The sequence below is a fragment of the Mirounga leonina genome, unplaced genomic scaffold, assembly GCF_011800145.1.
Source record: "Mirounga leonina isolate KUSES-001 unplaced genomic scaffold, KU_Mleo_1.0 Mir_94, whole genome shotgun sequence".
NCBI lineage: Eukaryota > Metazoa > Chordata > Mammalia > Carnivora > Phocidae > Mirounga > Mirounga leonina.
The window spans coordinates 58,647,044-58,670,848 of record NW_023270855.1 but is presented as its reverse complement, the minus strand read 5'-3'; the positions used below and the strand labels follow the sequence as shown (position 1 = coordinate 58,670,848).

The 23,805-nt window shown below is 62.6% G+C and overlaps 2 protein-coding genes and 1 long non-coding RNA gene across 4 annotated transcripts; 1 reads left to right on the top strand and 2 right to left on the bottom strand.

Moving 5' to 3' along the window:
• Positions 1-3,500: 3,500 nt before the first annotated feature.
• Positions 3,501-5,652, bottom strand: LOC118005700. Its single transcript, XR_004677856.1, has 3 exons — positions 5,605-5,652; positions 4,908-5,012; positions 3,501-3,536 (listed from the first exon to the last, which is right to left on the bottom strand). It is a non-coding gene; the product is annotated as an uncharacterized LOC118005700 (long non-coding RNA).
• A 126-nt stretch (positions 5,653-5,778) lies between these two features.
• Positions 5,779-9,307, top strand: FGF22 (fibroblast growth factor 22). Of its 2 annotated transcripts, XM_034996927.1 has the most exons (3): positions 5,779-6,053; positions 8,274-8,377; positions 8,467-9,307. In XM_034996927.1, the coding sequence occupies exons 1-3, from the start codon at positions 5,840-5,842 to the stop codon at positions 8,659-8,661; spliced, it is 513 nt and encodes a 170-aa protein (XP_034852818.1). In that variant the 5' UTR covers positions 5,779-5,839; the 3' UTR covers positions 8,662-9,307. The 2 variants fall into 2 exon arrangements, with proteins under 2 accessions (XP_034852818.1, XP_034852817.1); XM_034996926.1 differs by having other exon boundaries at positions 8,274-9,307.
• An 884-nt stretch (positions 9,308-10,191) lies between these two features.
• RNF126 (ring finger protein 126) lies at positions 10,192-21,935 on the bottom strand. The gene is made up of 9 exons (XM_034996925.1): positions 21,776-21,935; positions 14,123-14,181; positions 13,798-13,861; positions 13,255-13,499; positions 12,086-12,154; positions 11,942-12,011; positions 11,268-11,361; positions 11,005-11,120; positions 10,192-10,922 (listed from the first exon to the last, which is right to left on the bottom strand). Exons 1-9 carry the CDS (start codon positions 21,848-21,850, stop codon positions 10,773-10,775), a joined length of 942 nt encoding a protein of 313 aa, XP_034852816.1. The 5' UTR covers positions 21,851-21,935; the 3' UTR covers positions 10,192-10,772.
• Positions 21,936-23,805: the final 1,870 nt, after the last annotated feature.

The window sequence follows — 23,805 nt, the reverse complement described above, 5'->3', positions numbered from 1 at the left end:
GCCGCCCGCACCTGCCGGGAGTTGTAGTTCCGCAGCCTACGGCGGCTTCGAAGGGACCTCGTGGCGGGAGGAGGCCACCGGAACCACAATTCCCAGAGAGCAGCGGGGCCCCGGAGGCTCGGAGGCATGCGCCGAAGGAGCCCTCTAATTGGCTCTTCCCTCTGTCGAGGAGGGGCGGGACAGAGCCGTGGCTTGGGTAACCCGCGTGACTCTGAGCCCTCTTTGGGAGGACCCGGAAGCCAAGTTTGTTTTTTTCTTAAAGGAATGGTCGCCAAATAATTAGGAAGACGTTCCGCAATTTAGCGATTCCTGTCTGCGATTTTCGCTGCTCCAACGTCGACTTTGGGGCGGGAGCTATGGATCGCGGAGGAAGCCGAGGTCGGGAGATGTCGATCCCCAACATTAGGGAGACCGCCGTGCCCCCAAACCAGGGGCAGCTGGGCCGTCGCCCTTCCGGGACATCTCCCTCGGCCACGCCCTCCGGGCTCAGTTTCCCCAGTAGTCAGCTCTCAAGCTCCCAAGGACAGGCGCAGAGCGGGCGCCTAGAGCACACGAACCTACTGAATTGATTGGATGACGAATAGAATGAGATAATCCCCGGAGCCTGGAGGTTCCCAGCCCTGCCTGGCCTTCAGGGTGACCCCACTCCGGCGTTAGAGTCAGACCTGGAAGGCACTGGGGAAACTGAGGCCGGGGGAGGGGCGCATCTGCTGGCATGGGAAGGACGAGAAGAAGAATATCAGGAGTAACTGCGTTCCAGGCAGCGTTCACAGCAAGTGCAAAGGCCCTGCGGCAGAGTCAAGTGTGGATAGCTGGAGGAACTTGAGCAGAGCTGGAGTTAGGGAGAGGAAGCAGAGACAAAGCTAGAGGGGCTCTTGGGCCAGACCACAGCGGGCCTTAGGGGCCTGGGCTCAAGCTGCCACCTGCCCTCAAATCCTCCAGCTTGGTTACTCCATTAGCCCAGAGTGGAAGCTGGACCTGTGCTCTGGAAAGGCCAGCCTCCTGGGCCTGGAGGCTTCTTGACAGCACATTCCAGACGCAGCTGCCCACGCGGGCCTGTGCATTATGATTCCACCGGCTGGGAATGTTTTCAACAGACTGCAGCGTCCTCTCAGACCTGCCCCAGCCCACTCCAAGCTGCCCTGGGGGCCTCGACCTCAGATCTGACTCACACCTGGGAGTGCCTTCCTGGCCCTGGGGGGCTGAATCAGTTGGACCTGGTCTCTCAAGACCTAGAGACACCCCCTCAAACCTCTGTAGTCTGGCAGAGCCAGGAACCTGGGATGGAAGGCAACCCTTTGGAGTTCTTTGTGCCTCCGTTCCCTCTTCCTTTCCTTGGGAATAGATGCCCTCAACCATTATTTCCCCAAGAGCCGGATTCCAGGAACTTAGCAGTGAGAAAGTTACTCTTTCTGCTTCTGCTCAAACACAGAAGGTCTCACTCCATGCCCGCCTGTATCTGATTCCAACCTCAGCTCTCTGGCTGCACTGCTGTCCATCTGAGGATCTGTCACGCGGCTCTCTCCTCGCAGCGTTTCCTGTTATGGCTTATTGTCATCATGTCAGTGTGTGGCTCTGGTTTTCCACTCTTGATGGTGAGATCAAGTTTCCTTGTAAAACGTAAGCAAGAAAAATGGGAATAACACACCAGACTGGTGGACAGAGGTGTGATTAAATGGGAAACACAGCGTCAGAGGTTGGAGTTTGGGAGACACCCGTGTTTCAGAAACTGTTTGCTTAAGTTGGGTTCTCACCCAAAATGTTTTGTCCGATTCTTGCCCTGAGACGTTCACACGAACCTGGGTTGTGCCCATGTCGAGAAAGGCAAGGATCTCTAGATGGAAGGTGAGGATACCGGATTCTAGGGATTGCCTGTAGTCAACTACCACAAACCAGGGCGCCTGGGTGGCACAGTTGGCTTCCGCTCAGGTCATGATCTCAGGGCCGTGGTCCGAGCCCCACGTTGGGGCTCCACGATCAGCGGGGAGTCTGCTTTGAGATTCTCTCTCTCCTCCCCCTGCTCACTTGCTCTCTCTAAAAATAAATAAACAGGGGCACCTGGGTGGCTCAGTTGGTTAAGCAACTGCCTTCGGCTCAGGTCATGGTCCTGGAGTCCCGGGATCGAGTCCCGCATCGGGCTCCCTGCTCGGCAGGGAGTCTGCTTCTCCCTCTGACCCTCCACCCTCTCATGTGCTCTCTCTTTCTCTCATTCTCGCTCTCTCAAATGAATAAATAAAATCTTTTAAAAAAAAGTTTAAAAAAAATAATAAAAATTAAAATAAATAAATAAATCTTAAAAAAAAATAAATGAATTGCCACATACCTCGCGCCTCCAACAACAGAAAGGTATTCTTACATTTCTGGAGGCCAACCCAACAGACACCCAGTGTCAGTATCCGCGGGCTGAAATCAAGGGGTTGCAGGGCTGCACTCCCACTGGAAGTTCCAGGCGGAGGGTCGTTCCCACCGCCTCCAGCTTCTGGGGGCTCCAGGTGTCCCTTGGCGTGTGGCTGCACCCTGTCCGGTCTCCACCTCTGTGGTCATGTGGTCTCCTCTGTGTCTGTGTCAAATCTCCCTGTGTTTCTCTCTTATAAGGACACTTGCAACAGTACTTGGGGCCTACTAGGATGGTTTCCTCATCCGATGATCTGAATTTCATTGTATCTGCCAAGCCTCCAAATAAGGTAAAATTCACAGGTTCCTGAGATGAGAATGTGGACATATCTTCGGGGGCTGTTATTCAGATGATCAGAAACTACCCTGGGTTTGTGACGAGCAGAAAAAGCTATTCTAGGGCGCTGTGGGGACAACAGGGGCCGTCTGACCATGGATGGTGGATTAGATCGCAGCTTGGATATGACTGAAAACCCTGCCTGCAGGAAATACGTTCATGTGTTTAGAGGTGAAGTGGTACCATCTCTGTGGCTTATTCTCAAATATCCACTTACATAAAAAGATTACCTGTGTGCCTTTTTCCAGGTATGATGTCAACAGTGCACACGTCAGGAATACAGCTCAATTTTCACAAATCTGACACACAGGTGTCCCAAGAAACGCCCAGCCCCTGACAGCCCCCCACACCTCTCATCGCTGGCCCCCAGGGCGATACCCCCATCCTGACGCCTCACACCGGCGTAGTTGGTTTTGCCTGTTGTAGGCCGTGACATAAATGGACCTCCTTTGTGTCAGGCTGCCACTACTCAGCATCCCGTCCGAGACGCGTCCACATTGTTGTTTCCTGGGCACAGAATTCCCTGGTGGGAATTCGCTACGGTGTATTTACCCATCCTCCTGCTGATGGAGAGCAAAAAGAATATGTAGAATCGGGGAACGCAGGAATAGGGTGCCCACAGTGCTGTTCTTACAGGCTCGAAGTCTTGAAAAACCGCAGTGAGACACCACTTTGCCCCATGAAGATGGCTGGAGCCAAAACGGGCGATCGCCAGCGTCTGCAGGACGTGCAGAGATCGGAACCCTGGCGCACTGCTGGTGGGATGCGGATGGGACAGCCGCTGTGGAAAACAGTCTGGCAGTTCCTCAAAGAGCAAAACACAGAATTATCGTATGACCCAGCAGTTCTACTCCTATTCATATAGACGAGAGAAATGAAAACACGTCCACGTAAAAACCTGTACACCCAGGTTCAGGGCAACACAATCCACAGCAGCCAAAAGGTAGAAACAACCAAGTGTCCGTTGATACATAAATGATACAGACCACACGTCCACCACGCGTGGGAGCGTCCCTCAGCTGCGGACAGGAGCCAGGCGCCCACACGCACTGCCCCAGGGACGGACCCCGAGCCCACGACGCTCAGGGAGGGAACCAGACACAGACGGCCACACGGGGTATGAGTCCACGTGGGTGACACGTCCGGAACGGGCTCATCTGCGGACGGGAAAGGGGCTCAGGGGGCGGGGGCGGGGGAGAAGGTGGGGAGTGACCGTTGATGGGGGTGGGAATGCTCAGGGAGGGAACCAGACACGGAAGGCCACGCGGGGTGTGAGTCCACGTGGGTGACACGTCCAGAACAGGCTCATCCACGGACGGGAAGGGGGCTTGTGGGGGCCGGGAGTTGGGGAGGGGGAGATGGGGAGCAACGGCTGATGGGATGGGGTCTCCTTTCGGGGCGATGGAATGTTCTGGAACTAGAGAGAGGTGAGGGCGGACAACCCTGTACTGAAAACACTTGAGTTGTACACCTCCATGGGTGAACTGTGTGGTAATTGAATTATATTTCAATGAAGCTGTTATTAAACTCCAACAACACCCGGGGCAGGACAGCTTCCTGGGCGTGGGTCCCACCCCCATCACACAGAGCCCCGAAGATTGTCCTCCTGGGGGCAGGGTGGAGACACTCCAGGAAGGGAAGACTGAGTTTCTGGCTGTGGGAATCAGGATGTTATTCCAAGTTTGTGCATCGCGGCGCCCTCTGCCCAGCGAGGCTGTGGATTACCTCATTCCATCCTTCCAGGCTTCTCGTCCTGGCCCATTTTCCTGAGGCGGCCCTGAGGCTTGGGGAGGTGACACAACCATGCAGGATCCCTCAGGTGCTGGCCTCAGGGCTCCGAGTGCGGGGACACCCTCTCCCATCTCAGTCCTGGGGTCCTGTAGCTCAGGCACACCCCATACATGGCCCTCCTGGGACCAGGAAGAGGGATCAGGGAATCCCCAGAGCCACCAGGAAGGCATCCCAGCTTCTGGCCAGACCGGTTACCCCTCCACCACTCCACTGGGCCAGGCCTGTCACCTTGTCTTCACCCAGGTGCTATTTAAAGGTGCCACCTGGGGCCCTGGCTGTAGGACTGGGCCTATGGGAGCAGAGGGGCAGGGACTGGAGCCCTGGTATGTGTCCTGTGTGGTGCCTTGGGGAAGGTGCTGACCCACTCAGGCCTCAGTTTCCCCACCTGTCAATGACGTCTCTGGGCTCTGAGTCTGTGAAGGTTCACCGTGCTCCTCTCAGGATCCAGGGCACAGGGTGGCTCCCAGTGGGGCTTGGGGCTTGGGTGTGTCTGTAAATGATGAGCAGGTATGGGAGTAAATGGAGCCACCCTCCTTGGACATGCAGCTCTGGACGACGCTGGGGACCTCGTGCAGGCCCCAGTCATCATCCATGCCCCTGTCAGCTGGCCACAGACATGCACACACGTCCATCTGCCATCAGCCCACAGCACCCCATCCCCTCCCCTGCCCAACACCGGGATGCACAACATTCCCTCTACCCACATGTCCCCCCATGCCCAGCCCTCAGTGAAGACCCTGGCCCTGGGGGCCTGGCTCTTCGAGAGGGCCAGTTTGGAGGGCAGACAAGTCCCCCCCGTGGCATGCCCAGTGCGGAGGCCGGGCTGGCACAGACATGCAGGCCAGCACTACCCACCCAGTCTCTGACCCCTGAGCAGCTCTGTTGCTCCCTGTGTCTCTGTCCAACTCACTGTCTCTCACAGATCGGACTCTCTTAGCCGCCCTTCCCTGTGTCTCTCCCTGTAGCTGTCCGTGTCCCTGTCTCGGAAGTCTCTCTGTCTCTGTCTCCCTCCGTGTCTCTGCGGGCCCGCCTCTCTCACACCCACGCCCCCGCAGCCCCTGCAGGCTAAGCCGGTGACTCACCGACACGCACTCCCCACCCCGCAAGACAAACACGCGCGGAGGCAGTAGAGTTTTCCCGAATGGGCCCCGCCCCACGCCCTGGCCCCGCCCCAGTCGCCTCGTTGCCCCGCCCCGAGGCTCCCTATTGGCCCGCGCGGGCTGGCCCTGCAGGGCGCCCCGCCCCCGCCGCGGCGATGGCCGAGCTGCGGACGCGCGGGGGGGAGGCAAGAGCCGGCGGCGAGCCGGGCGCGGGGCCATGCGCGGCCGCCTGTGGCTGGGCCTGGCGTGGCTGCTGCTAGCACGAGCGCCCGGCGCCGCGGGGACCCCGAGCAGTCCGCGGAGACCGCGCAGCTACCCACACCTGGAGGGCGACGTGCGCTGGCGGCGCCTTCTGTCCTCCACCCACTTCTTCCTGCGCGTGGACCCCGGCGGCCGCGTGCAGGGGACCCGCTGGCGCCACGGCGCCGACAGTGAGTTCAGGGAGGGGGTGCGGGGTAGACAGTCCGGCAGGAAGGACAGGGGCGGCGGCAGGAGTAAGGACGAGCCAGGTCCTCTGTCCCGTGAGGGTGTGTGGTGTCAGCCAAGTCACTCCCCAGCGGGGGCCTCAGTTTCCTCAGCCGTGAAGTGGGTCCAGCGCACGCGCTGGGAGGGTTGCACAGGTGAGGTAGGGGTCCCAGAGGAAGCTCCCCACGCTGGCCTGGCTCCGCAGCAGAGAAAGGTCTTTGCAGAATAGCTGAGTGGTTGAGTAGCTGAGGTCACTGGGTCCACTTACAGAGGGGAGGCGGCGACCCCAGGACCCAGCTACATAAGGAAGTGGAAGCAGAGCTAGAGTCTGAACCCTGGACTCCCCACACTGCAAATCCAAACCCAGAACCTGCCTGAGTGAGGGACCCCTCTCTTTCTTCCCACACATCCTTTTGGTAGATGAAGCACAGAGAGGGGAAATGACCTGCCCAGGGTCACACTGCTGGGGTGCGGGTGGGGGTGTTGCTGGGGCTCCTTAATGCCCAGAACCTTGTCAAGTTGGAGTCACTGTCCCTGATGCCCTGCCCAGCAAACAGTAGGCACTCAATAAGTGTGGAACGTCTGAGGCAAGAGGAGACATGGGGGCAAAAGAGAAGGAGGACCCTGGGGATCACTGGGGACCTAGAGCCTCAGTGACCCTGTGGGCCTGTCTTGGTCTGCTCAGAGCTCTGAGGCCTGGGCTGGGGGGATAGCTAATCACTGGCCACTGCCTGAATCACTGCCATTAGGGCAGATAATCACCCCCTGCCCTTCCAGCTGCTTTCATCGGGCTCCCAAGGCTCTCATTAGCCTCACCGGACAAGGACAATGACAGGGGGACTGGCTGGGCCAGTCCATCGGTGGTGGGCACAGGCAGGGTGTCTTCAGGCTGGATCTTCTGGGTGGTTTGGGACAGTTGCTGCTTCTCTCTGAGCCTCAGTTTCCCCATCTGGGCAGCAATGGTGGTGACATGGTTGATGGCTCTGTGGGGGGGGAGGCACTTGGAGCTCTTCGCTCCTTCGTTAATTCTGTAGTTATTAATTGGGTACCTATTGTATGCTATAGTGGGCACAGGGGACATAGCAGTGACCTGGACAGCCCACCTTCATGGGGCTCCCACAGCAGAGGGTAAAGCTGTTAAACAAGTGAATGGCTAATTTGGTAATTTCACAGGAGGCCATGTAGGGTGCAAAGAAAATGAAAACAGGGTGATGTACAGGAGATGACTGGGGGGGCAGCTTTACTGGAGAGGTCTGGGGCCTCTCCAAGGAGGTGGGCTTGAATTGACTCTCATGTAGAGAGAAGGACCTGGGTGCCTGATAGGGGAGATAGCAGGTACAGAGGTCCCATGTGACATGGGGTGAGCTCCCCATCACCTCAGGCATCCAAGTCCAGACTGAAGACCAGAGGGCAAGGCCTGGACTCCAGAATAGGCCCTGGTACATGGGTGGGTCGAGGGTATGGGCAGCTGCTCATCCCCTGGGTCTGCCTCGCTGGACTGCTCAGAGTGGGGCAAGGCTCCTCTGGGGTCACCCATCTGCCACTTCCCAGGCCTCAGTTTCCCTCTCTGGGAAGTAGGCACAGTCGGCACCTCCCACCTGGGGTTGTGGGGTGCAGTGCTTGGCATATGGTTGGGGATCCAGCAGCAGCAGTGACTATCAAGGAGCTGAGCACACCATGCTGCCCCCCCCCCATCCCACCGCCTCCTGCCACGCCTCCCATCTGGAGCTCCTGTCATCTCAGTGGCCAGGGTGGGAGGCTGAGCACCGCCTGTGTGGCTGCCGCTAGGGGGTCTACACCTGTTACGCCTCACTTGTGCCCAGGCAGTCCCCGCCTCCTCTGCCTTGGTTTTCTCAGCCTTGACCCGCCAGGGCCCTCCCTGCTCTGAGCTTCCAACCTGGCTGGGGCTCCTCAGGGCCCAAGAGGCCGGCCCCTCCGGGCTGACGTCCTGCCTCAGGTCTTCACACTGGCTTGAGAGTCCTTCCTGCCCCTCCATCAGCCCCATCCTTGGAGTGCTCCTGGCAGGGCCTCTGTGCTCCCCTGTGTCAGGGCACAAGCCAGGGCCAAGCACACAGTAAGCGCTTGGTGAGTGTTACCTGCGAGAACGAGCCAGCCAGAGTAAGTGGATGAGCGGATGGCGGGGGGCAGGCCCTAACCAACCCCACCCCCAACCTCCCCACCCCCAGGCATCATTGAGATCCGCTCCATCCACGTGGGCGTCGTGGCCCTCAAGGCTGTGCACACGGGCTTCTACGTGGCCATGAACCGCGGGGGCCACCTCTACGGGTCGGTGAGTGCTGCTCGTGGGGCTTCTGGTGGGCGGGTGTCTGGTGGGGGGGGTGTCCGGTGGCCCACCTCACACACCCGACCCCCCCGAAGCGGGTCTACACTGCCCACTGCAGGTTCCAGGAGCGCATCGAGGAGAACGGCTACAACACCTACGCCTCCCTCCGCTGGCGTCACCGTGGTCGGCCCATGTTCCTGGCGCTGGATGGGCAGGGGGCCCCGCGGCGTGGGGGCCGGACACAGCGGCACCACCTGTCCACCCACTTCCTGCCTGTCCTGGTCTCCTGAAGTCCCCAGGTCCGCAGCATGCCTGAGCTGCATGTCCAGGGGCCGGGGGCCGGCGAGCTCAGGCCGTGGCCAAGCACGTCTGGTCACTCGTCTTTTCCCCAAGGATTCATGGAGTGTCTGCTGTGTGGCGGGCTGGGGGTACTGCGGGACCCCCACAGATGCGGCCTGACCCCCAGGGAGCTCCTGAGTCGGAGGAGAGGTGGACACTGAGTTGAGCAGAGGCCACAGGTGTCCAGTCACAAGCGGGGGGTGGGGCACGGAGGCCCCAGAAAGGCCCCACCCCGGGAATGGAGCCTGAAGGACAGGGCCATGTAGTCACCAAAGGGCTGAGACGTGGCCTAGGCAAAGCTGAGGTGGGAGCCCATTGGGGTGTTTGAGGCAGGGAGGAGGTGGGAGAGGCTGGGGCAGAGTGAGGTCTGAGGGCTGGGGGAGAGAGGGCGACATGGACATGCCACGGGGTGACCGGTCCCCGTCCTGGTCCCGGGACCTGGGACGTGTCCCCTCCCGCGGCAGAGGGGACCTTGTCAGGGCCCCCGAGGAGGGGGTGACCCTGGGTTCCCGGGGGGCCCGGTGTCCTCAGGAGGTCCTCACAAGGGGGAGGCAGAGGGTGGGAGTCCCAGAGATGGGCGGACCCCGCGCTGCTGGCGGTGAGGATGGAGGGGGGGCCGCGGGCCAGGAAGAGGCCAGAACCGGGTCTCCCGGGGGCCGCGGGGGGAGGAGGGGACACCAGCCCTCCATTCTGTATTTCTGAGCCCAGAATTGTCAGAGAATCGGTGCATGGTCACAGCGGCCATAGAGCAAACACACGGGCGCATGCAGTCTGGAGGTGCTTGCACTGCAACCGCGGTCAGAGCTCCAGAGCTCCCGCGCTCCCGCGCTCCCGTGGGGCGGGCAGGGCTGGGAGTGGGAGTGGGTGCCGCGTGCAGGCCATGGGGGCCCCGTGCCAGCATCCTCCAGGGGCTCGGTGGGACCTGGGGCAGCCGCGGCTGCCGCCCTCCCAGCACCCCTGAGCCCTCACCGCCAGGCTGAGCCCCAGCCGAAGGAAAAGGGGTGCAGAGCCCAGGTTCAAACCCCAGCCGAGCTGGGCCCGGCAGTTCCGCTCGGGTGTCCTACCCCGGGCGAGGTGGGACATTCCGCGTGGGGAGGGCGACAGTCCCTGGGGCGGGGCGCAGGCTCCCACCCCTCCCCGCAGCCCCCTCCCACTACAATACAGAGGATGAAGGCAGGGAGCGGGCAGATGGAGGGCGCTCACGGCGGTCGGTGGAGGCTGCTGGTCCCCGTAGCCACGCAAACATGCGCAGTCAGCGGCCCCGCGGGCAGGGCTCCCGCGGACGGGGCTTTTCCGGCGGTCGCGGCCTTCACGCTCAGGGAAGCTCTGGCGTCTTCGGGCGGGGGGGCTGCCGGCGCGCTCCCAGGTCGGGTCTGAGGCCGCGGAGCTGGCTGACGCCCGAGAAGCCCGACCTCGCGGCCGCACAGCTCGGCCCGCCCCCAGCGCCCACGCAGAAGGAAAACGCCAACCACCTGCTTCTCTTTCTAAGTAGGTGTATTTTTAAATAGCTTTCAAGATACACATATTTTTTCCTTTAAAAAACGTCTGTCGGAGCAGTTTTGTTCTTGTTTTGCTGGTCATCCTGTGGTCCCGAGCCCCCTGTGCTTGGGTTGGGGGCTGGTGGCCTGTCCAGGCGTCGCGGAGACCCCGGCCTAGTGGCTCCACCCGGTCTTTCCACAGATCATGCAGGGCCGCATGTGAGCTAAAACGTCCATTTATTTCAAAGCAGTAATAATTTAAAATTATAAAAACCTTTCCGCCGTTGACTGTGTGGAGGGTGAGGTTAGAGACAAACGGGTGGGGGAGCCGGGGACGCCCCGGGGGCGCCGTGTGCCCAGGCCCCCGGCCAGACAACCGTGGGGAGGGCGGAGCTTGCTCCAGCCTGGAGGCGGTGGTCGTCCGAGTCTCTGCCCGCCGTGGGGGGGGGCGATGCGGGAGCCAAGGCGGGTGGGGGAACCTCCAGGCTCCAGCTCGCGGCGCCCCCCCCACCTCCCCGCAGGGCCTGGTGCGGGCGAGGTCCTGTGCTCAGGCTGGGGGCCGGCCCGAGGCGGGGGCAGGGGGCTCAGGAGTTGCCGGCCGGGTTTTCGTTGCTGGGCGAGCTGGAGGACGACGAGGACGACGAGGACGAGAAGCTCACGCCGGTCAGGCCCGGGGGGTTGGTGGCTGTGTTCTGACCCGTGAGGCTTTTCCGGCACACGGGGCAGCTGTCGTGCTTCGCGGGGACAGAGGGAGGGGCGGTTCAGAGGCAGAGCGGAGGGGGGGGCCCGCGCGGGGTGGGGGGGGCACCGGCTCACCTGCTGCAGCCAGGGCACGATGCAGCCGTCGTGAAAGAGGTGACTGCAGGGCAGCTGCCGCACGCGCTCCCCCAGTCCGTAGTCATCCTTGCACACAGGGCACTCCAGCCCGGAGCCTGCGGGACGGGCGCCTGTGACCGCCGAGACCCGCGGGGGAGCCTGCCCGCCACCCCCCGCCGGGGCACGCAGGGGCCGAGGCCCCACCCGGCGTCCTGGGGGACGGGACACGGACAGTGTCGGGACAGGGGCCGAGAGACACACACCTACGTGTTCCTCCGTGACGGGGACGGTGGGGAGGGCCTGGATTTTCTCTTTGTCTGCAGGCGGGGGGCCTGTGTTTTCAAACTGATTGAGGAGCTGAAAGACAAGAGGCCAGAGTGCCGGGAACTCGGTAGGCAGGTGCGGCCCCTCGCCCCGAAGGGCTCTGAAATGCAAGGCTGGGTTACCTGCAAAAGCACCAAGGCTGTGTTTTTCCTGGTCCCCGGACCCCCCCACGAGGCTGAGCCCCACGCTCCTACCCACCCGTCCGCATGTCCAGTCAGGGTCACCTTGCACCCAGGGCAGCTGCAGCCCTGGGGACAGCGCGACCTCACCCAGCGCAGAGGGTCCCACCCAGGGGCTGGTCCCTGAGGCCTCCTGTCAGCTAGAGCCAGAGGGCTGGGTCCTGCTGTGGGGAAGCGCACCACAGTTCACCAGCAAAAGGCCTCACAAGGGCCGCCAAGTTCACGGTGACCACCCCATCCCCGGGGCAGCTCAGGAGAATGTGGAGGTCCATGTGGGGCACCCCAGCCTCAGGATGGGAGTTATGGAGAGCTGGGGAGCAGGGCATCCACACCAGGGACTCTCTCGGCCTCTGGGAGCAGGGCCCATCAAGCTCCTCATCCTCAGCAGGAAAGATAGCAACCCCCCTGCCCTCCTTGGGGAGGTGACCCTGTACCTGCGTGATGATGGCATCCAGGCCGTTGGCCCCCCAGGCATAGTCCATCGGGTTTGAGTGCAGGACACCCCTGCGCAGAGAGGTCTGGGGTTCAAGTGGCGGAGGGGCCGGGCAGGGCGCAAGGGGACCCGCCCACCTACTCACCAGGGGCCCAGGCCCAGGCTGGGGATGCTGGCAGGAGTGATGATACCATTGACCAGCTGCTGGATGATCCTGGAACAGAGTGGGAGGCCCAGCCAGTGGTCAGCACCCTCCGAGGCTGGGCACCCCAGAGGAGGAAGCAGAGGAGACACGTGTCCAGCTTCGAAATTCACAGCGTTTAAAGGCTGTGTTTTCAACCAAGAAGATTTGCGAAGACTCAGACACGAGACAGACCCTCACTGATCCCGGAGGCCTGGACAGCGCCTGTGAGCGCGAACCACATCACATCGCTCCCTGTCTTACAACCTGGGGGTGCATCCCGGAGGTCCCCAGCCCCGCCATTCGCAGCGGCCCAGAAACGTGCTGGCTGAAGTCGCAGTGAAGCCAGGGCCTGAGCCTGGGGCAGCCGCTGCAGGGCAGCTCACAGACGGGGGACACCAGGGGCACCAGGACAGCCCAGACTGTGTCCTTGGCTGGAATCGAACAGGACAGAGCACGTCGGGGCTCCCTGTGCATCTAAACCCATCTTAAGAGACACAGGCGCTGCTCTGTGTGGGGCCAAGTTCCAGCTATGAAAACGCTGGAGAAGCCTGGCCCTGTATCCTCTGGGGGCGGGCCCTCCGAGGAACGTTTCCTTTTTACCCCCAGTCCTTCTGAACAAGCCTCAGCTTTCAAGGAAGCCGTCCTGGTGCCAACCCCAGCATGGAGGGAGCCTGGGGCTCTGCTGAGGAGCACGGATGCCAGAAACCCACCCCATTTGCCTGCCGCCCTGGGAAACAAGGACCCAAATGGGAACCAGCCGTGTCTGAGCTGATGGGCATGCGGGCAGGGGTTGCAGGGGAGAGGCAGAGACCCCTCTCAGAAGGACGGGGGCAACTAAGTGCACAAGAGGCCCCCTGGCCCTGTCCAGGTCCCGCCGCATCCTCAGGCCCTCAGGCCACACTTTAGGGTCCCCCTCTGCACCCCATCAGCATGGTGGGCTCAGGCAAAATCTGCCTGGATGCACTGGGGAACTGCCCTGCCCAGAGGTCAGCCCCAGAACTAGCATCCACGCCCTCTGTGCCCACAGAACCTTCTAGAAGGGCAGATGGTCAGTCTGCCTGAGTCGGGATGGGACAGGTTGTAAGACTCCCACGAGCGTCCCAGCCGCCGGCTACCCCCAGGTGCCTCACCCTTCCAGCGTGGGGACGCCTTCGTGCCGGCCGGTGGCCCGCCGTGCAGTGAGGCGGGCGCGGGGCTGCCGGGCACCATATCGGTGCCGGGAGTGTTGCTCTCTCTCCCGCCGGCTCTCGGGGTCCCTGCCCTCATCGGTCTGCACCCCAGGGGGGAACGTGGGGATCTCGAAGCTGTCGTCAAAGATGCCGAAAGCAAACTGGCCGTAGCCCTGCGGCAGCGTGAACAGGTGCTGGTCCACGGTCTGTGGGGAGGAGGGCCGTGATCACGGGCAGGGGCAGGAGCCCTGAGCTGCCACCTGGGTCCTGCCCAGCCCAGCCCCTTGCCTGGACCCCACGTTTCCTCCATGCGCCAAGGGGTGCTGTCCTGGGGTCAGGGCTCTGAGGGATGGAGACACACCAAGGGGACCTTGCCATGTGTGGGATAATGGAGGAAGGAGCGCCCCAGCAGTCAAGGGTCAGGCGGGAGGAACAGTCCTGTGAGGCGAGGGGAGGGGTGGGTAGCTGCCTGCAGGAAAGGGCGCAATCTGGGGCCAGACTCACCTCGAATGGTGGCCTGCTCTGGTCCGTGGGGGCTGTGGAGGGGGCGGACCCATTCTCTGTACTCCTGGGAGGACGGGCACAAGTCAGCAGTGGGGGTGTCCCACCGGGACCCAGGGCCACCGTCCCCCTCTGAAGCCCTGCCCATGCCCTGGGTCAGGAAGGGGGGGTCATCTCCCCTACCCCCCCCAACCCACCGTGGCCCATCCAGGCTCTGTCTGCCCCCAGAACTGAACCAGCATTCGGTGCAGCACCCCGCGTCCTGGCCACAGCCCCGTCCGCACCCCAAGGGGCCTGGTCCGGCCAGCGTGCACCTGGGCCGTGTTACCTGGTCTCTTCTGGAAGCTCCTCAATAAAACCAGACTCGCATCTGGGGCAGATGTAATCCTGCAGAGGAGAGGGCAGGTGAGTGCGATCTTGGGGTCCCTGCCCCCGGGCTGAGCTAGCTGGACACCCCCACAGGACGAGCTCCAGGCACACCTGTGAAACTGCTCAAGCCCAGAGTCGGAGCTGGCAGAGGCCCCGCTGGGTGGGCCTGGGTGGGGCCTCTGTACCGACACCCATCAGCCGTGGCGTGACTGGAGCCCCCTGGACCTGCTGCCCTGCTGCAGGTGGGGCCCACACTCCCAGGTCATCTCCCCACCGTCCCACAGTCCCACAGTCCATCAGCCTATGTTCCTCGGGACGACAGAAGTCGTTTCAAGGTCTCCACTCAGCCACATCAGCTGCTGAAGGCTCTGACAAGGCCTGTACCAAACAGGCCAGCTGATGCGGGTCCACCGAGCAGTTCCTGACTTGCACAGATGGACGACATTCTGTGAGTGCCCCCCACGTGCACAAAAAGGCACCTGCCCCAAGCTCCGGGGTGGTCGCATGGGTGACCATGGAGCCCCAGGACTATGGAGGCCTCAGTAGCTCAAGTCCCAGGAGGGGGCCACGGAGGGTGGGAAGCACCACCCAGGCACAGGGACCAGCCTGTGGGTGTCCCGTGGTGGCATTTCTGGGACGTTCCAGCAGCCCTGGCACAGGGCCTGTGACCCCATCCCCACTGGCCACGCCCCCTCCCCCCGGCCCACCAGTGCTGTCCCAACTGGACAGTGGGTACCGGCCCCAGGGGAGCCACAGGCACAAGACCCCAGCCGTGGGTCCCAGAGCCCCACCACCAGCCACCAGCGCAGGGTCTGCCCCCGCCTGCTGAGTGGGAGAGAAGGTGGGGGGACGGCTGCGGACAGTCCCAGGGGAGCCACGGTGGGCGGGCCACGTCCCCTCACCTTCCTGCACGCCGAAAGCAAAGGGGGCCCCAAAGGACACTGTCTGAGCCAAGTGGGGAGCACAGGAAGGAGGTGCACAGGTCATAGGATCTGGTATCCAGGACATATAAACGCGTCTAACAGCTCAGCGACAAAAACACAAATAACCCAGTGAAAAAACGGCCAAAGAACCAAGACAGTTCTCGAAAGACACACGGATGGCAGTGAGCCGGAGACCGACGCCCAGCACCGTCGGGCAGCGGGCAAGTGCAAACCAGAGCCTGGAGACACCAGGACGGCCCGACTCCAACACCAATGACAGTGCCGGCGAGGACGTGGAGACCTCAGAACCATCCGCCACGCTGGCGGGGACAGCCACGCAGTTCCTCGAAAAGTTGCACACGGAGTCACCGGACGACCCTGCAATTCCACGGCTGGGTACACGGCCGAGACACGAAAACGCACGTCACACCAAACCCGCAAGTGCACGTCCACAGCGGCCCCACTCACAGCAGCCAAAAGGTGGCGACAACCCCAGTGTCTGTGCGCAGGTGGATGTGGCCCACCCACGCACCGGAGCGTCCCTCGGCCGCGGACAGGAGCCAGGCGCCCTCACGTGTGGCCCCGGGGACGGACCCCGAGCCCACGACGCTCAGGGAGGGAACCGGACACGGAAGGCCACGCGGGGTGTGAGTCCACGTGGGTGACACGCCCAGAACGGGCTCATCCGCGGACGGGAAGGGGGCTCGGGGGGCGGGGGAGAAGGTGGGGAGTGACCATTGATGGGGGCGGGGACGCTCAGGGAGGGACCCGGACACGGAAGGCCACGCGGGGTGTGAGTCCACGTGGGTGACATGCACAGAACAGGCTCATCTGCGGATGGGAAGGGGGGGCGGGGGGCGGGGGAGAAGGTGGGGAGTGACCGTTGATGGGGGCGGGACGCTCAGGGAGGGAACCAGACACGGAAGGCCACGCGGGGTGTGAGTCCACGTGGGTGACACGTCCGGAACAGGCTCATCCGCGGACGGGAAGGGGGCTCGTGGGGGTCCGGGGGCTGGGGGTGGGGTGACGGCAGATGGGGACGGGGTTTCCCTTGAAGGTGATGGAATGTTCTGGAACTGGATGAGGTGGTGGGTGCAGGACTCCTGACTGTACAGGAAACATTGAGGGCACACTGTGAACAGGTGGGTTGTATCTCAACAAAGCCACCAGAAGGAGCAGCAAGGACAGCACCCTTTGCCCCTCTGAGTAGGGACGTGGGGGCAATGGGCAGCTCTGCAACACAGTGAGTGACCAGCCCTCAGCATGTGGGGCGAGGGTTCTCACTGCCTGGTAGAGCCTCTAGGGGAGGGAGGGTTAGGACACAGGCTGATGTGGCTGCAGGTATCTGTGGTGGCCTCGGTTAGGATCCCAGGAATCAAACCACTGCTGGGCATGGCCGTGTCACAGACAATACTGGGTGTCTGCCCAGGGTTGCCTGTGGCTCAGGGTGGGCAGGAAGGTCCAGGCTCTCTCTGTATCCTGGTGGAGCCCACCCCCCACACACACCTGCCCTACAGATGAGACAGAAATCAGACCTGTGCCTGCCGTCTCCAAGCAGGATGGCGGGGCTGGGGAGGGCCTATGTGAGAAGCTGTCCCTCCCTCTCATCTGAGCATGCTGCCTGTCCCCAGCCAGCCTGGAGGAGCCAGAGCAGGGCCGGTGTGGCAGGTGGCCTCAGCCCGACCTGCTGGCAACAGGCAACCTCTCCTGCCATTACTGAGGCTTGCGGCCGCTCCTGAGCGTCACCTGGGAGCCCCATCTCACACGGGGCACAAGCTCCTCATCCCACTCTCTGCTCTCCACTCTCCCCTGTGGTCAGCTCAGAACACCGCGGCCTGGCCACTCCCGCTCCCCTGCCCCATCCAGGCCACCTCCACCTGCCCTCTCTTCTCAGGGCCTGCACACCATCCCCTTTGCCAGAGTGTTCTCCCCCGATAGCTACCTGGCTTGCCCCCTCTCGGAAGTCGGGTCTCTGCTCAAACGTCACCTCCTGGCTGCAAGCCTCGGTCTCCCCACCTGTAAATGGAGGATGGCCTCAACCCTAGGGCTCTGAAATCCAGGAGCCACTGGGGACTGGAGGGCTACGGCAACTGCTGGCTGTGGTCAGGGCCCTGCCTCCGTGCTCTGAGTCCAGGCTGGCCTGTCAGAGCCGTGGCCCCGACACCTAGGAGTTCAGCAGGCTCCACCCTCTGCTTCTAGGCAGTGGGGAAGGGACCGGATCTGGGGGTGTCCCAGTGCTCTCCTCCTCCATGGGCACACCCCAGAGGTTTCTCTTAAACCTGAGTACCCAGGGGCGCCTGGGTGGCTCAGTTGGTTAAGTGACTGCCTTCGGCTCGGGTCATGATCCTGGAGTCCCAGGATCGAGTCCCGCATCGGGCTCCCTGCTCAGCGGGGAGTCTGCTTCTCCCTCTGACCCTCCTCCCTCTCATGCTCTCTGTCTCTCATTCTCTCTCAAATAAATAAATAAATGATCATAAAAACAAAACAAAACAAAACAAAACAACCCTGAGTACCCAGTAATAGAAAACTGCAGCCAAGCAAGGAGACCCTGGACAAGGCAGAGCCTGTCTACCGAGCCTGGGTCCAGGTGGTGGCAGCCCCATGCTCCCAGCCCTCAAGTGTGAGCACCTGTCTCTAACCGATGGCTCCTCATGGTGAATTAGTGACCTCTCCCCCTGGGAGGGAGGGAGGGGACCACTCCAGCATCATCACCAACAGTGGTGGCCACAGCACCGAGGACAGGACGCTAAATTCACTGAGTGCTCGCTCCCTGTGCTCAGCCCCCATGATGCGCCTAGGTGGTGCGACTCAACCCTCCTCAGTGGCAGGGAGGTCAGCCAGGATGGCCCTTAGGAACAGGCACCAGCCCTCATTCATACACCCCTTCACACCATGGCCAGGCAAGTACGGTTACATCCGGGAAACTACAGCGGGCGTCAGAGAGGTGGCTGGCCCCACAGGATGGTCCGCTCTATGGTGACGCTGGGCTCTGTAGGCCTAGGCCCGTCAGGGCTCCTCCAGAGGAGGCAGAAGTCCAAGTGCAGTGCAGACATCGGAGGGCCACGGACTCAGGCCCAAACACAGACAAGATGGGACTCCCGCACCCCTGCAGCCCCCTGCTCACCAGCCACGAACCCCAGGAGCACACCGCTGCCCCACACAGCCGTTCTCAGCTGTCACTGGGCAGAGGGGCCCGCCAGACCCCATGGGAAAGCCGACCCTGCCCCTCACCACTCCCCAGCCTCCCTGCACTTTACTCTTGGGGTCTTAGCAGCAGCCCCCACGCCCCACGCCCACACCCCATCTGTCCCCCGAGCATCTGTGGGCATCGCGCACACTGCTGGGTGCGGAGCCACCCAGGACCTGGCAGCGTGTGAGGCCCGCTGTGAGCCAGAGACGTGCACACACACAGCCCAGCACTCGTTTCCACCCAGGGCTGTCCAATCCCACCTGCCTTATCTTCCCAGGGTGCTTCTGACACCACTGCTAGCCGGGACACCATACTGGGGGCTCCCCCTCACTTCAGCCTGCCACATGGCTCAGAGGCCTGGGGTGCCCTAGGGCATGGCTCAGCCCAGCATCCAGCCACCTCTTTGGGGCTCAGCCTGCTTCCGCCCTGCTGACTTCAGACCCTGCGCAAACACCAGCCCTCTTTGGGGCATCCACTGTGTGGGGCTGCAGGGTGGGGGTGGGGCAGCTCACACATCGAGGCTCCCTAGGCATCCCTGGTGCCCGACCTCAACTCCACGCTCTGCACTTCCAGCGAACCACCGGAGTCAGTTCCACACTTAACCTCCCCAGGGCCCCGGTTTCTGCAGCTGCAAATGGATGGCTCACCGTGGGGCAGGGCCTCCCTGCCACAAGCAGGGCCCAGCACAGCACACAGCACACGGCCACACAGGGCTGCCAGGTGCCAGAGGGTCCAGAACGAGGCCACATGGTGCCTAGGAGGCAGGCCCAGCTCCATGGAGAGGACTCCATTCATTCTGCTAAAGACTGAGGGCCAGGACTTCTCCAGGCCCCTCTAGGAGCAAGGGCAGCGGACGCGTGAAGAGCGCGAGGGCAGGCCGGTTCGCACCCCAGCACCCCTCCAGGCCCAGTCTCTGTCTAACCGTGCACTCAGGACATTCCTGAGAAGGAAAGCAGTCACCATCATGAGACGACAGGTGGAAAGAGGGCCATCTAAGGCGCCACCTGCAACAAGGAGCTCAGGGCGTGAGGACCCCGGACTTCCACCTGCTCCATCCACCAGCCCATCCGGGCTCTGACCATGGACGCTCCGCTTCCGCAGCCCCACAGTCACGCCGCCCAAACCAGCAGCACATCCACCTCATCCTGAGCGCTGCCGTTTCCCGGGAAGGATCGAGTCTGGGCTTGTGTGCCAGACGGCCTGTCTGGCTCCTGCTCCCACGTGCCCTGCCCCAGCTAGACCGCAAGCCTGTCCCTGTGCGTCCTGCGGGTCAGGCGCTGGGCTCCTTCACACACACACGCTCCCAACTGGACCCCACTGAGTGGGCACGGATTAGCTCCTCAAACCCATCTTGCAGGCGGGGAAACTGAGGTCCAGGGACGTTGAGCGCCTTGCCCAGAGCCACGTGGCGCAGACGTGGCACAGCTGGGTGTGGCCTCAGCCTGATCCTGCAGAGAAGCCCCCGAAAGCAGGCACTGTCTGGGGCCTCTGGAGGGACCACCGCAATGACAAAAATCTAAGGTAGGAACTGCACACAAGCCAGCCCCAACGCCCTGTAGCCCACTAACACCAGCACCACCTTCCCATGAACAGAACACGCCGCCACGGGGGCCGGGACCTTCCACCGCTACAGGTTAGCCGAGTGTGCGTTTCCGGCCCCGCAACATCAGGTGTGCCCCCTACTGATCAACAGTCACCCTGTCTACTGCGCCTCGTGGAATCCTATTCCAAACCCACAAGCAGGCACGCTCCTTACCGTTATTTGCTTTTACAGAATTTACCAGCACTCCCAACTAAATATTTGCCAATCACTTCCTCAACACTGGCTCCCTGACCAGCCTGTAAACTCTGAGGACAAAAGTCAAGGATACCTTGACACCACTGGATTCTGTGCTTGGGAAGGTCCTCACCAGCCCGGCGACAACTGCAAGAGGCCAGGGTCCTCCAGGTCCAAGGCCACACGGCCAGGAAGCGGCCACACCTGGCCAGGACCCAGGCCCTGTGCTGGCCCCAGGAAGAGAGGCCCAGAGCAGACAGCTGTGCAGACTGCCCAGCCCCACCACAAAGCAGGCCACTCTGGGGGAAGCCCGAGACCCAGGGCCTGTCGCGGGGCTCATGCCAGCTGCAAGGGGCTGTATGCAATTAATCTACGCTGGTGAGCCGTCAGGGGACCAGCCCCTTCCTGCCATGGTCGAAAAAGATTCCGAGTTGGGGCTGCAGAAAGCCGGAAGAGGCAGAGCAGGACTTCCGGGAGGGAGGCCGAGTGGGGCAAGTCTCAGCTCCCCCAGCAGGTGCTCACACATCTGAGGTTTCATTTTGTTTCTCCCTCCTCCTGAGGAGGAAGGCGCCCCTTGCCTCTGGCAGCCACACCTCCCTACCTTTCCTGGCCTCCTGAGCCCAGACACCGCTCTCTGCTCCACACCCCACACCCCGGCTTTAGCCCACTTTCCTTCTCTGTGGCTGGGATGATGCCTAAAGACTCCTTCCCCAGCCCCCTCCCAGCCCCCTCTTCCCAGGGGTCCCCACAGCTGGAAAGGCAGATCCGAGTCTGGCTCTGATACCGGAACACCCTCCATCCACCATCCACCACCCACCAGCCGGGCGACTGTGGGGAGCATGCCACCCGGAGATGAAGTACAAGGAGAGCACCTAGAAAGTGCTCAATAAATCCTCACCGCCTGCAGCCCCTTCACCGAGGCGGGGGAGGGTTCCCAATCCCACACCTCCCTCTTCCTGTCCCGCCTGAGCTGGCCCAGTGGCAAATGTCAGGACCACGGCTGGCCTGCGCTTCCCCGGGTTTCAGATTTTGCACCTGTAAGGTTGGAGAGGGTCGGACGGACCACGGCTTTCCCTTCCGGCCTGGGGCAGGGAAACACGGTCCCACCCTGGACCCCCGGGACGAGGAGCCTGAAAACTGTAACCTTTAACAAGCAGCCCCCTCCCGCACCACCCGGTTTGAGAAACGTTGGCCCTAAATGAGCAGAAAGCAACACCTGGCCACAGGCTGGCCTCACCGCCCCCCCCCCCCCCCCCCCCCCCCCCGGGAAGCTCAAAAACGCAGGCCCGGGTCACAAAGATCTGCCCCGGGCAGCTGTCAGGCCCAGCCCAGGTCCATCGCCTTCTCGTCCCGACCACGGGAAAGCGGGCGGGAGGGCTCCGCCGGGCGGCCCGCAGCCAGGCGCCCGCAGCGCCGACCACGCGCTCTGGGAACGGCCCCCGGGTCCCCCCACCTCGCTCCCGCTGGGCGGCGTGCCGAGCGCAGGTCACGCGGCCTCCGCGGGCCTCAGTTTCCCCATCGGGGACCGAGCGGCCTCCCGCAGCGGGAGGCCGCGCATCTGGGGTCATCGGCCTCGCTGCGCCCCTGGGGGCGGCCCCCGGCCTCCGGGCCCTCCGCAGAGACCCGGGCCGACGCCGCCCGGGCCTCAGTTTCCCCGTCGGGGCCAGCTCGCCTCAGGCCGAAGGAGAGAGCTCCCGCCCGCCGCCCCGGCCCGGGCCTCACCGGCAGGCGCGGCACGATCTCGACCGAGCAGCAGTGGCAGAAGTACCGTCCGGGCTGCGGCGACGCCTCGGCCATGGCCACTGCCGCCTCCTCCGCGCCGCCCGCCCCCCGTGCGGCGCCCGCCGCCGGCCGTTTGCTGCTCCCTTGCCGGCCGACGCGCCCGCGCACGCTCACGCAAAGCACGCAAGGCACGCACGGCGTGGGGTGGAGAGCGCGCGGGAGCGAGGCGGGCCGCGCGCGCGGCAGGCGCCGGCCCGGGCGACGGTGGTCGCCGAGGGACAAACTCGGCGCGGCCGCCTCTCGCTGGGCTCCGGGCAGGGGGGCGGGGCCAGGCCTGGGCGGCCGGGGGCGGGGCCTAGGAGGGCGGGGCCTATCCCCTTGGCAACCCGGTTCAGGGAGCGGGGGTGTGGCTGGGGGCGAGGCCCGGCTCGGAGCTGCGAGGAGGCCGGGGGGCGGGTCCTGCCTGGGGTGGGGTCGAGCCCCTCCTCTTCTCCAAAATAGGCAAGCTTCCACTTCCCTCACTGTATCTCCCACCTCAAGTACCACCGATCCATCCCCTCCCTGTTCTGGCTGGTGCGGGGCGCCGGGCGCGCTCTCACCGCCGGGCCTTTGCACTGGCTGTGCCCCTGCCGGGTGCACCCCAGACACCTGCGTGGCTGCCCTCACTTTTCTCCAGCCTTTGCTCGAATGTCTCCCCTACTGAGATGCCCTTCTCAGTATTTCCACCTGATAAACGGTAGGGTCGGCCCCAAGGAGAAGGGATGTTTGTATCTCGTTCCCAGCTGGACTCAGGACAGCGCCTCGTACATAGGTAGTCCATAAACCCTCGTTCAATGAACGCAGAGGAGAGACCCGTTCCGGGGTCGAGAGAGGGCCGCCCTCCGTGTCACAGTATGACCCATGGGAGAAGTGAGTCTGAGGCCCGCTGGGTGTGGCCTTGTTTCTGAGAAAGAAGGAAGCCTAACCTCCCCCACCATCCCACAAAATTAATCAGCAAAAAATTCGTTATCACCCAGCACAGGCCAGGATCAATTCTGAGGTTAATTCCAGCCCAATCACACATTTATTTATTTATCCACTCAACAAGACGTTCACTGAGCACCTGCTGCATACCAGACCTTGTGATGGGTGCAAGGACAAAACGTGGAAAACAACTCAACGGGCAGTGAAAATGGCTCCGTGGCTCGGGGAGACACCCCAGCCCCATGAGATTGAGCCAGGGGATGTGTCCCTGGGGTGGTGCTGGCTCTGCCTGGGGAGACAGACAGACAGTTTCCTAGGGGAAGGGGCATTCGAGCCAGGGCTTTGAAGAATGAATAGGAGTAGGTTGGAGTTGGGCTTCCCATAAAAGGGGGCATTGGAACCAGAGTGCCAAGCAATTAAAAATTGGAGCCTGTGTATAAAGGATCTTGAATGTCAAGAGGCTAGGGACAAGGACTTGTCTGCCAGCCAGTCTTGGCCCCCTCAAGGTTCAGGGGTGATTCCAAGCCATTCCTGCTGTGGATGGAGAGCATGCTGGTCCCATCACTGGGAATCCAGGAAACCCCAGGTCCAAGGAAGGGCAGTTTGCCTCAGGCCTCTCATGCCCAGCCCCTTGCTCATTTCACACCACAAACATGTCCATGCTTTCATTCTGCAGAAGTTTATGAGGTATTGCCCAAGAGGCCTGTGTTCAAGCCCCGCCAAGCCTTGCTGGCTGTGTGACCCTGGGTGGGTCACTTAATTCTCCATACAGATGGCAGAACCTGCCTCCCAGAGTTTTGGGACTGGATGAGGCTTGGAACACACATGGGTACCCATGGCAACTCCTGGGTCCTCACCGGGCCCTGCTGCCTGCCCTAAGGCAGCGCACCTGGGGTCATCGGCCTCGCTGCGCCCCACCGCCGGGCCCTCCGCAGCCCAACCTTCCCCCAACCCAGCCTCACTGGCTCCCTTGGGTGGGCCAAGCTGCAGCTAACCTCAGGACCCTTGTCTGGTCACGCCCTCTGCTGGGAGTGCCCTTCCCACCGTCCCTTCTCTTTCCCTGCTTC